At 47.5% G+C, this 14,132-nt stretch overlaps 1 protein-coding gene across 5 annotated transcripts in view; it reads left to right on the top strand.

Moving 5' to 3' along the window:
* Positions 1–259: 259 nt before the first annotated feature.
* SFXN1 (sideroflexin 1) overlaps positions 260–14,132 on the top strand; it is a 41,368-nt gene continuing 27,495 nt past the window's right edge. For 2 of the 5 annotated variants that reach the window (XM_045500964.1, XM_045500973.1), the window contains exons 1-2: positions 4,465–4,722; positions 13,932–14,106. In XM_045500964.1, coding sequence (XP_045356920.1) covers positions 4,698–4,722; positions 13,932–14,106 — 200 coding nt within the window. In that variant the 5' untranslated portion in view covers positions 4,465–4,697. Of the gene's footprint in view, positions 434–1,686; positions 1,786–4,464; positions 4,723–13,931; positions 14,107–14,132 lie in introns of those variants that run through there. The other 3 variants (XM_045500965.1, XM_045500967.1, XM_045500970.1) reach the window with 3 other exon arrangements.

The raw sequence follows: 14,132 nt of genomic DNA, 5'->3' as shown, positions 1-14,132 counted from the left end.
ACTGGATGAGCGGCTGCGAACTCTATACCAGACGCTGGTCGGCCTTGAAGAAATGATTTGCCCAATTTCCATTGGGCAAGCCCAAATGGGAAGCGCTGGCACCGGCCTGAGCAGAGAGGACCCCCGACCGTCTGGAGGCCCAAGTTGGGACTTCACCACGGGGCCCGAGAGCGGGGAGGGGCCAGAAGCGAGAGCGCGGGCACGAGGGAGCGCGCCGGGCGCAGCGCGAGGCCAGGCGGACGGCGCGGCGAGTCGGGGGCGGGTCCGGGGCTCCACGCGGCCGCCTGGCTCCGCACGGGGACGCGCTCCGAGGGCGCGCGCGGGGCGGCGGCGGCGCGCGGGGCCGCCCTGGCGGGAGAATCGCTTCCGGTGGCGGCGCGGGCAGCGCTGAGCGGGGAGTGCCAGCGGCGCGGGCGGCGGGTGGCGGGGAGCGGTGAGTTGCGGGCGTCGGGCCGAGCCGGGGTGGGTGGGAAGCGCGCGGGGAGCCTGGCGGAGGGGCGCGGGCAGGGGCGGAAGGGCGCGGGCCGGCAGGCGGGTTGCGCGGAGACCCCTCTCCCCCTCCGGGCCGGAGGTCGGGAACCCCCGCGCCGTGCCGGGGACTCCCGGGCCAGGGGTCCCGGCACCTTGGGGACCCCTGCCCTCCCGCTGTCTGGCCGCCCCCCACCTGCAGCAGCCCGACCTGTCCCCGAGGCCCCCTGAGCCCCGGCGGTGGAGTGCGGTCTTGCCCCGGACGGGAAGGGGCTCACCCATCCACGCCCGCACGCGCCCTGCCACGCTGTGCTCGGCCGCGTGACCAGACTCCCCGCGGTGAGGACACCCAAAATGGCTGCCGCGGGGACAGGCCACCGCGCTACAGGCGCGAGTGATTGCCGGTGACCAGGTGTTACCGACCCTACTACCCTCATGTCCCTACATTCTTAGCTCTTGGTTTCTCCTCCCAGCGCAGAGCAGGGCTCCTTGATCGGGTTAGAGACCACCCGGCCCCTGCCCTAGAACTCGCGATCTTGCAGGAAAGAGGGGAGCGAGTGGTCCTGGCCCCACCTTGCATCTCCATGCCCTCTTGATCTTTCCCACGTGTCACGGGTCTCCAACCTCCCCGGAATGACAACCACGGTATCTGCCAAGCTTGTGCAGTGATTTCTTTCGGTCCATTTACTTTTACATTCTTTCAGCCCCGTGAGGTGCTTGGTGGTGTTGTCCGTGATCCAGATGAGGAAGCTGGTACTCAGAGAGGTTAATTTAGTAACCAGCACAAGGTCGCACAATTGGCCATCTGTAGAGCAAGGCCACGTCTCAGCTTAAGTGTTACTTGCCCATGACTGTGTTGTCTAAAATTGCCCCCTCATGCATCCATTCTTTGTTAGGTTACCCCTGTGGGTTTTCTTCAATTGCATTTGTCACCAGTTGGAATTAACTGTGTTTACTTGCTCGTTTTCTTCTCTCATCTTGTGATCAGGGCCTGTTTGTCATGCTCACCTATCTGTCCCTACCTACATCCAGCAATCTCCTGTACCGGGTAGACCCTCAATGAGGATGCGTTGGGTGCCTGAATGACAACGCCTACCTCCGAGTGACTTCGGAGCATAAGCACTTAACCACCTCATGGACAGCTGCCTTCTGAACCCCCACTGCATTTTGTTTGTACTTCTCTCAAACTCATAATCTCTCTTCTGCCTCACCTTCTAGATTTTGACTTGGGTGCCTCTTGCTTTTCTCTTCCTTGGTCTATCCCCGGTTCGCTGAGCTGCTTCCAGGCATTGCAGTAGGTGGGAGGTGGGTATGTAGGTAAATAAGGAGGCTCTGCGACTCTTAACGGTGCTGGAGTCAGACTTGACATACAAGGTATACAGGATTGGGGGGGGATCTCTTTGAAAAGATGCGTGGAGGCTCTACCAAGAAGTTCTGGGGCCTCTAGCAGGTCCTTTCTCCCTAGGACTGCAGGTGTCCAGCTTGCAAAAATGACAGTGTTTGGAAGGGAAGATCTATCAGATCCTGTCTTAGCCCTACGTATAATTGCTCTAAGTATGCCCTCAAGGGTTAGATTGAGGGTGCAGGCTTTTAAGCCCCGTGGGCCTTCAGAAAAGGGACAGTATCTGGTGTAGTTGTCAGAGAGGAACCTGCATAGCAAAGCAAAGTCTGGCTGGACTTCAGAGGTGGTCATATATTTAGAATGCTCTTAATGCTCTGTAGAAGTCTCATGAAATCTCATGCAGATGGATGTAGGAAGATGCCAACAGGGAGGAAACATCCCTCCCCCTCTTCGCTTTCTGGGCAGAAATCTTAGAGGACGACCAGAGCAGCAGTGACCTTACGAATTGGTCCATCGTCCAACTTCTTTGCTCTCCAGTGCCTTAGAATAAAAATATGGATGGCATCTACGTCCATCCTCCTATGCAGGCAGTGGTCAGATGTATTTAGTTGGAGTATAATCATGGGTGGAACCGACCTTTTGTATGAGGTTAAAGGTAAGACATCGGTAGCAGTAATCAAATAAAAAAAAAAAAGGCTGACTTATCTGGAAAGTGAAAAATTAAAGTAAGTATCAAACCTGTATGTAATTATACAAAGTTCAAAGTTATTGACATTTTAGTTAACTGTTACTTTGTCACATATTTTCAGGTACAGTATCTATAACATGATTTGATTCTTTTTTTTTTAATTTTTTTAACATTTATTCATTTTTGAAAGGCAGAGAGAGACAGAGCGCGAACGGGGAAAGGGGCAGAGAGAGAGGGAGACACAGAATCCGAAACGGGCTCCAGGCTCCGAGCTGTCAGCACAGAGCCCGGGCTCGAACCCACGGACCGCGAGATCACGACCTGAGCTGAAGTCGGACACTTAACCGACTGAGCCACCCAGGCGCCCCCATGATTTGATTCTTTAAAGTGGGTGGTAAAATATTCAACTGAATATGTCTAAAATAGTATGTTAACATTTGTATAGGCCGATGCCACCATCTCAAGTAGAAACCAATAGCATTAAAAAAAAAGAAAGAAAATGGATGAGAACCTCACCCCATCCTAAGAAATTGATTAAGAAACCCATACCCAAAGTTGATCTTGACTGCTGGAATATGACTGATGATTGTATTGTCACTGGGATGTTTTAAAGTTAATCCAAGAGTGGGATCTGCATTGTGGGGTGGGAAGTAGGGGGCGAGGAGGGTGCTGACAGGGAGATAGGCAGAAGGTGTTAATTCTCCATGTCTTCCCTCGGTTCTAGAAAAGCCCCCTGGAATAGAGGAGTGTGTGCAACAGGAAGCCATTGATGAGTGGAAATGCGCTTTGAAGGAATCTAGTTCTTTGCACAGGATTCAACTTTCTGGTCTGTAATTTGGTCTCCTGTGTGGCCACACCCTCGAGAAAGGAACCCTGTGCCTGGACGACCAGCCCAAACAAATTAGTAAATGTGCTGTTTAGGCTTCTTGAGTTAGGGTGATTGCCCCTGGCAGGCACATCAGCTGTGGGCCCCCCGGAGTCAGAAACGTGATGGAAAGTCAGACAGAAGCACGGATTGCAGGTTGTGCCATCTTGGGTGTGGAACTTGATTTTTCTGAGCAACTCTACAAAACTGGGGACGTTTTCTTGGAGAACAGAAATGAGGGTTTGGCATCGAATAATCCCGGAAAGCCTAGCATCTAGCATAGTGGGCACTCAGTCACATCGCCCAGACAGTGACTTTGACGGGGTGTTTCACAGGCCCTAACTAAACCAGGGCAACTAGGCTTTCTTTTTTTTTTTTTTTTTTAATGTTTATTTATTTTTGAGACAGAGAGAGACAGAGCATGAACGGGGGAGGGTCAGAGAGAGAGGGAGACACAGGATCCGAAACAGGCTTCAGGCTCTGAGCGGTCAGCACAGAGCCCGACGCGGGGCTCGAACTCACGGACCGCGAGATCATGACCTGAGCCGAAGTCGGCCGCCCAACCGACTGAGCCACCCAGGTGCCCCTAGGCTTTCTTACCTCTTTCAAACTGCAGTTGTTTTAATGAACAGCAAGGGTACAGTTTAATAATTTAATTTCCATTGTTAATCTTTAGCCAAGGTTGAAGGTCTTTGTTACTAAGTCCCTGATAAAAAGCATATTCTCTGCTAACTTGTTTCCTGCAAAGTTTTGGCAAAAAATTTTTTTCCAATATTTAAGCATTTTCTTGGCATGTAGCTAAAAGTTTGAAACGAAGTTTATCTTGGAGGGAAGTTATTTTTGATAGACATTTTCGATCATCATCTTCAGGCAGCCAAGCTCCAGTCTGTTTCTCCCCCAACCCCATCACCACCACCATTGCCAGTGACTGTATTTATGGGCAGGAATTCAGCCAGTGAGGACATCCACTCACAGGAAACTGGCTTGTTAGAAATGTTTCCTACCTTTATTTAGCATTTTGCAATTAATAAAGGTTTAAAGCTGTCTTGTGTACCTCAGCTTGCTCTATGAGCCACCTCTTATCTCCATTCTATAGATGATAATATTGAGGCTCAGAGATGTGAAGTGAGTCACCCAGTGACATGCCTACAAAGGAAGTGACAGAATCAGGACTCTAGTCCACAGTGCATTTGGTCCAGTCCCGTTCTGATTCCATACACTGTCAGGGTAAGTGCTCGCAGGACCAGGCCATAGGGCAGGAAGCTACTCTCATCAGGAACCAGCCAGAAAGAACAGACCCAGCAACCAGTATTAACGGCCAGGGAGTCATCTAAATGTCTACACTGGCCCTCCAAAAGGGTAAGCATCTTCCCTTAACTGGGAGGGCATTTGGTCATTATTTATTTATTATTTTTATCTTCTTCCCATGGTGTTTCTCAAACTTACCTAATCATAGGATTCCCCCAGTGTACTTCTTAAAAATCTATTTCTGAGGCCACATCCACAGCTCTACTGAATCGGAATCTCCGGGGAAATGCTATCCTGGTTACAACCCCTTCTCCCAGGAGCAGGGTTCTGGAGGAGCCAGAGGACTTAGGTTAACGTTTCAATACCCCTACGTACTTGAGCAAGTTAGCTCAGGAAACTGAACTGTTGTGAGGGTTAGAAGAGTTGGTAATCTAAGGAAAGCTCTTAGAACAGATGGTTGTTAAATATTAGTGGTGGTTATTAGGTATTATCCCAGTTTCATCCATAAAGATCCAGAAACTTGGAACAGTGGGCTAATGCATACAAGGTCGCAGAGTCATTGGTGGAGCTGGGATTTGAACTCAGATCTGCTGCCTCCACAAACACAGTCTCCTAACCACTATACCTTCCTTTCAGGGATCCCAAGTTATGAGACAGTTGGTTAAGTACAACCAAACGGATGGAAACCAAACGGATCACCGTTGCCTAATTGGTGCAGACTTCAGCAGCCGTGAAGGCTTATCTGTAGTAGAAGGTGGTCCTGGTTCTAGGAACCGGGGGGTGGTTTTTGCCTTTGTATAGCTGTGCACTGACTGTGTGACATCTAACAGAAATGCCCTCCCAGAATTGTTTGTGAAGATTGTGATGTAATTTGAATAATGACTTGGAAGGAGATGGAGTTCATTAACATTGCCAGCAGGCCTATGATAGATAATGTCCTGTGTTATGAGTAGAGGAACTTTGTCATGCCACTCTGGCTTTAAAAGCTTATGGATTCTGTGACTTAGTCATTGTGTACTTCAGAGCAGGCTTACTCCATATAATGGATATTCTTGAGAATTATGTACAGATTGGGATACCAGAGTCACTCAGCAAGATTTGTGATCTGATAACTCAGTTACAGACTTTATTGGCAGAGTTGGGCGATGTCCATACATAATAAGCTCTTTGTACGAAGGATGTCTACAGGTTTTTGGGGGGAAATTTAGGTTGTGATCATTAAAATGTGTGTGTTTTTCAACTACTGTTCACAGTATGTATTGGGTCTTTCCAAACCCAAGACCAAGCCGGTGTTGGGTACAAGGGAGGCCTTCAGTGGATACTGAATATATCAAGTAATTTTGTTTGTGAATTAATGAATAAAAAGGCTTGGAGAAATTTATTTTGATGAGGCTCCCCGATACTATGTTTATGCAAACCCTTAGCCAAGGGTTTGAATTCTGACAGTTTTCCTCCTAAGAGATTATTTCTGTCCCCTCTCAGGGGTTAATTAATGAATCAACATATATAACTTGTAAAATAATCTCTTTGGAAATGTCATTTAAATCCAGTCTAATTCTCTAATTATTAATGGTGCCAGATAGCCACATCCTGAGTTCATTCCAAGTGATTTTGTCTCTAAGTGATAAAGCTTTGCCTTTCTTTTTTTTTTTTTAATTTTTTTTTTTCAACGTTTATTTATTTTTGGGACAGAGAGAGACAGAGCATGAACGGGGGAGGGGCAGAGAGAGAGGGAGACCCAGAATCGGAAACAGGCTCCAGGCTCTGAGCCATCAGCCCAGAGCCCGACGCGGGGCTCGAACTCCCGGACCGCGAGATCGTGACCTGGCTGAAGTCGGACGCTTAACCGACTGCGCCACCCAGGCGCCCCTACTTTGCCTTTCTTTTAATTGCAAAGTGATGTCAGTCATCCACAGAAAACTTATAAAGTATGTCTGTCTGTATATTTTTTTAATTATTATTTAATTGCTTATTTAATTAATTTATTTATTTTGAGAGAGACAAAGAGAGCACAAGCGGGGAAGAGTCAGAGAGAGAGAGAGAGAGAGAGGGAGAGAGGGAAGATCCCAAGCAGGCTCCACACTGCCTGCACAGAGTCAGGTGTGGGGCTCAAACTCACAAACCGTGAGATCATGACCTGAGCCGAAACCAAGAGTCAGATGCTTAACCGACTAAGCCACCCAGGTGCCCCTGTATGTATGTATTTTTTAAGAGAGAGAGAGAGCACATGAGCTGAGGACAGGAGCAGAAGGAGAGAGAGAAAGAGAGAGAGAGAGAGAGAGAGAGAGAATCTTAAGCAGGCTCTATGCTTAGTGCAGAGCCCGACGCGGGGCTCAATCCCACAACCCCCTGGGATCATGACCTGAGCTGAAGTCAAGAGTCAGACGCTCAACTGACTGAGCCAGCCAGGCACCCCTCATGGAAAAGATTGTTGAGTAAGAGTTCATACCTCATTTGGTCAGGCTTCAGGAAGCTCCTTACAGCTACTTAAACATATAAAGAGGTCACCTTCACCAGCCGTTTCCCCGTAATATCTCTGTTCTGGACTCTTCACAGCCTCCTTCCCTCCTCAGCAACCCCTATTCCATCGTTTCAGATCGTGCAAGCTGAGTCTGTTGAACATCAGAAGTGTGCCAAGATGGTATTGTGTAAACCGTAACATTTTGCTGTTGGGCATGTGCAGTTGTCACAGTGGCCGGGAACTGGCTCCTGAGTTCCTGCTGGGGGAGGTCTTCACTTACTGCCTCCGTGGCTGTGATGTTCCACAGTCCTGTCTCTCTCTCCGTGGCATCATTTCTGAAGGTATTTCAGCAGTTCTGCGTAACTGTGTAGGCCTCAGGTAGACGTGCGAAGGGGACATCCTCTCCACTGCTGTCTGGTGATTCTCGAGATGACTCTTTCATTCAATTCAGGTGTGATAAAGCCGGTAAACTCACGTATTCTTGAACACATTCTTCGGCGTCCCGTGCAGGCATCCCTTTAAGGTATTGCACTTTTCCTTATCCGTGCTGCTTTGGCAGTCCAGAGATGTACATCTTGTTCTCTGAAACTTTCTTCTGAACCATTTTGGCTTCTTGATCATTCCTCCTGCCACCAGTATCACAAGGTTGTACATCATGATGACTTCCTCCGGTGTTCTCTGCAGAAATTCCTGGTTGATGAGTATCTGTCATAAAACTGTCAGCATCCGTTGTTCATGAAAAACTGTCAGAACCATGTGCTCAGCTGTGTTTGAGAACATCTCTCTAAAAAAGTGTCTGATCTTGGACCAGTTTCAAGCCAGTCAGGGTGAGGGAGCTAGCCCAGGAACCCCAAACCTTCAGATGACTGCTCATTTTATGGGTGAACCAGACTGTGAGGAAACCAAGCTCATTCCTTCTCCTCCCACCCCTGGGGACTCAGCTTCCTCCCTACAGAGGTGCCCAAGGGGGGCACCCCCAACCCTCCAGCGCAAACAGCTGGTCAGTACCCAGTATGTGGGGGCCAGTGCCATCTGCCAGTCAGTGGGCACCCAAGACGTGGTGGTTTGACCAAGCGGTCAGGCCCAGTCATGGCCCAGCAAGCAGGCAGAAAGGGGGCATGCCTCAGAGACCCCCGCGTGGTGGCAGAGGCCACACTGGCTCATTCACCCTGGAGATGGCTGCGTGATCAGAGACCCAGATGGGTCTCAGTCCCCTCCCTTAGCCAGCTCCAGGTACAAAATGCAGCGTGCCTGGGGTAATGATGAGAGGGGTCCCCAGCAGCGCCTCGGTGCCCCCTCAGCCTGCAGCCCCCAGCACCCTGGCTCGGTGCACAAAGTGCTGCTGTCTGGTCTGCACTCAGAGCACCCAGGCCCGGGCGTGGACAGGAGGGGAGACAAGTACCCCAGGGCAGTGGCGGGACCACTCCTGGCCCCCCCCCTTTTTTTTATGTTTTTATTTTATTTTTGAGAGAGAAACCGAGCATGAGCAGGGGAGGAGCAGAGAGAGAGGGAGACACAGGATCTGAAGCAAACTCCAGGCTCTGAGCTGTCCGTGCAGAGCTGACATGGGGCTTGAACTCACGGACTGTGAGATCATGGCCTGAGCTGAAGTCAGACGCTTAACCGACTGAGCCACCCAGGTGCCCCATGGCCCTACTGATTTTTAATGTGGACTAGGAAATACATTTTTGAAAAGGAAAAAAAAAAAAAAACCAAAAAACCCGAAAGTGGAACTCCTGATTCTAGACACTGGTTGATTTGTTTAAAGTTGAGAAAGTGGAAGTGTGCTTGAAGGTTCATGTGTGAAAAAGGCTTGTCTAATTGAAACATGGGCATCACAGTTAATAATTAAAAATTTACCTGGTTTGAGACCAGCTGTCTTGGTAAGCGTGTTAATATGACATTCCTGATGAGGCTTCATGTTTTTGAAATGCATGGGGGCAGAGACAGGTTATGAAGGCTAATTGGTATTTCTTATGCCAATGTACAGTGCTGTTTGAAATCCTTTCTAAGTAGGGAGAACGGTGCTGTATTAGTTTCCTTTCGCCACTATAACAGACCACCACAAAATTAATATTTGTAAACCAGCACATTATTTGATAGTTCTGGAGTCCGGTGGTCTAAAATGAGTCTGTGTTACTTCTGGAGGCTCTTTGACTTTTGCAGCTTCCAGAAGCTGCCCATGTTCCTTGGCTCACCGCCTCACGTCACCCCAGTCTCTGCTCGTCTCACATCTGTTCTTCCGGCTCTGCCTCACCTGCCCTCCTCTTTCTCTCGTGGGGGCTCTTGTGATCGTATCAGACCCACCTGAGTAAGCCCCGGTGGTTCCCAGTCTCAGGAGCCCTGCCTTAGTCACAGCAGCAGAGTCCCTTGGTCACAGAAGGTGACCGTGCGTGCGGCTAAGACGTGCACATGTTGGGGAGGGGCATCATTCTGCCTACCACAGGTCCTTACAGGGCCCATCACTAAAAGCTGTCAGGGTTGGGGTTTTGGTGGGCTTGGCCGGGAGTCTGAAGATCAGCCTCCTAGCTCCCTTGCTGGGTAGGTGAGGATTAGTTGTGAGTAGCATCTCAGAATCTTGCTTTCCTCCTCGTTGAGCACGCTGTCAGGAGAGCTGAGGTAGACTCTTCTGCCACGGCGTGTAGCAGGAGCTGGCACTCTTAGGCTAGCATCTAGCCCAGTTCCTTGCATGTAATAGAAACTCCAGACATGTTGGGGCTCCTTTCTTCCACCTCTCCCCTTTTCCTTTGCCTAAAGAAGGCCTCCACAGCTTGCTTCTTGCTCACGTGTTCTAGGGTCACCACAGGGTCCTTGTAGTGCAGAACTTCATAGTGTCCGTAGACATGTTAGTATTTAAACAAAAAAGGAGGGCCTCAAAGATACCAGTTCTGTGCAGGCGTTAATTGATGTACTTTGAGGGGAAAAATAGCTAAATGAGAGCAGTAGAATAGAGTAGAGAGAGCTGGCAGACCAATGCCCGGGAGTGCAGTCCTGCTTTGGGCTGTCCAGCTTGTCTTCAGCCACCAGCACCAGTCACACAACCCGGGCAAGTTATTTGCAGCCTCTGGGCCTCCGTCTCCTCATCTGTGTGGTGCAGTTAAAAATGGCAGGTCAGGGGTACCTGGGTGGTTCAGTCGGTTAAGCGTCCAACTTCGGCTCAGAGCATGGTCTCACGGTTCATGGGTCCGAACCCTGCATCCATCGGGCTCTGTGCTGACAGCTCAGAGCCTGGAGCCTGCTTCGGATTCTGTGTCTCCTTCTCTCTCTGCCCCTCCCCAACTCGTGCTCTGTGTCTCTCTGTCTCTCAAAAACAAATAAATGTAAAAAAAAAAAAAAAAAAAAAATCTCATGCCTGGCCTTCTGCTAGGCCTACTGAGTCAGAATCTCTAGATAGGAGATAGTAATTGCCTTTGCAGGGACAAACCGTTCTCTAAGGAGGAACACTTAACGTGTGTGTACCATCTCTCCCTACTTGCAGCCACCATTGCTGAGAGTTTTTAGAACGTGCAGAGTTCTGCAGTGTTCCCCTCCCCCTAGACTGGCTCCTCAGGGGGCTGTATTCTCCCGTCTTCACATTCCCAAAATGGGAGTAACCACCTACCAAGGTGTTCTTCATTTTGGCCAGCTGGACTACCAAGGGATTCACTTGACCTGTTTTCTAGGACACCACCCTGTCCTGCTTTTCCTCATGCTGGTCACTCCTTGTCAACATCCTTTGCTGTAGCCCCACCTGCTGAATCCCCTCCACTCCCTGCGGGGCACGAAGGTGTCTCAGCAGACAAGTCTGGAAGCTACTGCTCTCCTGGGTGTGAATTGGAGTTTTTGTTTTGCTTTTTGTATGTTTTGTAAGTAACACATTTGATGTATTCGAATTCATAATTTAGACATTTCTCATAACAGTGGCACAACTCTTTGATGTGTACTACATAGCCCTTGACTTTGATGTGTTCTAGTTTGAAATTTAAGACATTTTCTCTTACCATAGCCCAGTCAGCCAAAACCCAGCAGGGACAAAGCTGTAGTCAACAAAGTCACGTTCGTTGGCTTCTTGCATTGAGGGAGACCACATACCAGAGGAACCAACAAAGGAGGAGATAAATCTTATAGAGCATCTTGGAGAACAGTGGACTTTAGATGAAGTTCAGTGAAACAGTATTTTGATTGGCTTCAACCAGGGCTGCGTGTTAAGGTCTAGACCCTGAAGTGGTCCCACTGCCCTGTTTTCCTTGGAAGTTACAGAGTTAAAAATTGTGGAATGTCGTGTCCAGAAACTCTGTGATAAACTGCACACCTAGGCTGGGATTCCAGGCTCCTTTTCTTTTCTTTCCTCTTTTTTAATATGAAGTTTATTGTCAAATCGGTTTCCATACAACACCCAGGGCTCATCCCAACAGGTGCCCTCCTCAATGCCCATCACCCACTTTCCCCTCCCTCCCACCCCCATCAACCCTCAGTTTATTCTCAGGTTTTAAGAGTCTCTTATGGTTTGCCTCCCTCCCTCTCTAACTTTTTTTTTTCCCCTTCCCCACCCCCATGGTCTTCTGTTAAGTTTCTCAGGATCCACATAAGAGTGAGAACATATGGTATCTGTCTTTCTCTGTATGACTTATTTCACTTAGCGTGACACTCTCCAGTTTCATCCATGTTGCTCCAAAAGGCCATATTTCATTCTTTTTCATTGCCAAGTAGTATTCCGTTGTGTATATAAACCACAATTTCTTTATCCTTTCATCAGTTGATGGACATTTAGGCTCTTTCCATAATTTGGCTATTGTTGAAAGTGCTGCTGTAAACATTGGGGTACAAGTGCCCCTATGCATCAGCACTCCTGTATCCCTTGGGTAAATTCCTAGCAGTGCTATTTTTTAATCTTTTGAGGAACCTCCACACTGTTTTCCAGAGCTGCTGCACCAGTTTGCATTCCCACCAACAGTGCAAGAGGGTTCCCGTTTCTCCACATCTTCTCTAGCATGTATAGTCTCCTGATTTGTTCATTTTAGCCACTCTGGTGTGAGGTGGTATCTCAGTGTGGTTTTGATTTGTATTTCCCTGGTGAGGAGTGACGTTGAGCATCTTTTCATGTGCCTGGTGGCCACCTTGATGTCTTTAAAGAAGTGTCTACTCATGTCTTTTGCCCATTTCTTCACTGGATTGTTTGTTTTTTGGGTGTGGTGAGGTCTTTTTCGATTGGTGAGGTCTTTATAGATTTTGGATACTAGCAGGCTCCTTTTCTTTGTGAAGAGTGGAATGTTTCATCCTTTCTGTTGGATTTCCAATAGCAAAGTTTCTAACAGTTTGTGATTATAGAAAACAAGGTGTCTGGGTGTGGTAAGAAAGCAGTGGTCACTCCAAGAAGGACAGTGTTATGACACTTTACAGCTGCATCATGACCTTGGGAGAAGTATGGTTTCCCATTAACTTTGCAGTTGGCTTCATCCGTGTTTGCTAGTCAGCTGGCTTTATGAACAGCAGACCTGATTTTTACCTTCTCACTCTTCCTGACCGGCTATGTCACACGCACTAGATTTCTCACGTCTGTTGCCCTAACACGTTCGCTTTTGATCCGGTGGGCTGTAATACGTATTGAGAGTTTGATAAAGCCCGGTGACCAGAGTGCCTAGCGTCTGCACCTGGCATCTTACCGTACCTAAGAACTTGTGAAGCACCTGGAGAAGAAAGCTGCTATTCGAACTGGTATTAGAAATGTAGGGGAGGGAGACAGGAATACAAAAGCAATGGTTTGAAGCCTTCATGGTGATCCAGTCCTTCAATCTGCTAATGTCATGCAGAGATCAAGCCTAAGGAGATCACCAGCTTTGAAGAGATCAGAGACAAGGATACAACATGATTTATCATGGTGAATAACTGGAAATAACTTAAACATTAAAAGTGTTGTTATATACCCAAAATGAATATTTAGTGCCATGGGAAATGCTCATGAAATAAGCACAAAACAAAAAAAATCAGGAAATTAAAATACAGAGTATGATATCAACTTTATTTTTTTATTTATATGATAATATGTATAAAAAAATGCCTGCAGGGAATTACCAAAACATTAAAGATGTTTATTTCAGTGTGGCTAAATTAGCAGAGGTTTTGTTTCTTCTGTGTTTTCTCCAATAAGCTTACATTATTCAGAATTCTACCATAAGCATGCATTTTAATAATACAGTGCAGTTTTAAAAATAAGTGTGTATCACTCAGAGAAAGAAATTATTTACTTTTGGGAAAATAGTAATGGTCCTTAGCCACAAACTACACTAAATGCTACAGTGTTACTCTTATTCATGGGATTGTGCCACTGTGCTTTTTCCACTATATTAGATTGAAGAACATAACTTGTCATTTTTGATTGGTGGCTTATATGCTCAACAAGCCTGCCTGAATCTGAATTTTGTTCTAACTGTAGGATGTTTAGCATTTACTTAACCCTTTTTTGCATAATTAGTCACTTCTACTGGTAGAAACAAATTTAATAGACCAGAGTGCAGTAGTAGTTCGAGAAAAGGGGTTTCAAACTTCAGACCCTGTGACTGCTGATGTTAATTTTAACTTTTTATATTTCTTTTTTTTCTAGAGTATTTCTAGGCTTCCAGAAGTTAAGGAGTGATGAAATACTATGTGTTTATAAAGAGAAATATGTGGGAAATTAGTGAAATTTGGTTAAGATCAGGTGGGATTTATGGACAAAGTAAGCCTTGGGTGTAGATGGTCCTTCTGCCAGTTATAGCCAAGTTATTTTTGTAAATAGGAGTGTACATAAATCTTTGCCTGAAGGCTGATGTGACTCTAAGTTTGTAAAACCTGTTGGAACATTGTAAGCCTTAACTAGACTTGTCTTTTTGACCCTCTGCAGAGTCCAGGACGATGTCTGGAGAACTTCCAGCAAACATTAACATCAAGGAACCTCGATGGGATCAAAGCACCTTTGTTGGACGAGCCAATCATTTCTTCACTGTGACAGACCCCAGGAATATTCTGTTAAGCAACGAACAACTAGAGAATGCTAGAAGAGTGGTGCATGATTACAGGTAACGTTAACGGCTATGCTTTTTGG

The sequence above is a fragment of the Leopardus geoffroyi genome, chromosome A1 (genome assembly GCF_018350155.1).
Source record: "Leopardus geoffroyi isolate Oge1 chromosome A1, O.geoffroyi_Oge1_pat1.0, whole genome shotgun sequence".
Lineage (NCBI taxonomy): Eukaryota > Metazoa > Chordata > Mammalia > Carnivora > Felidae > Leopardus > Leopardus geoffroyi.
This window is presented reverse-complemented; position numbering and strand designations above follow the sequence as displayed.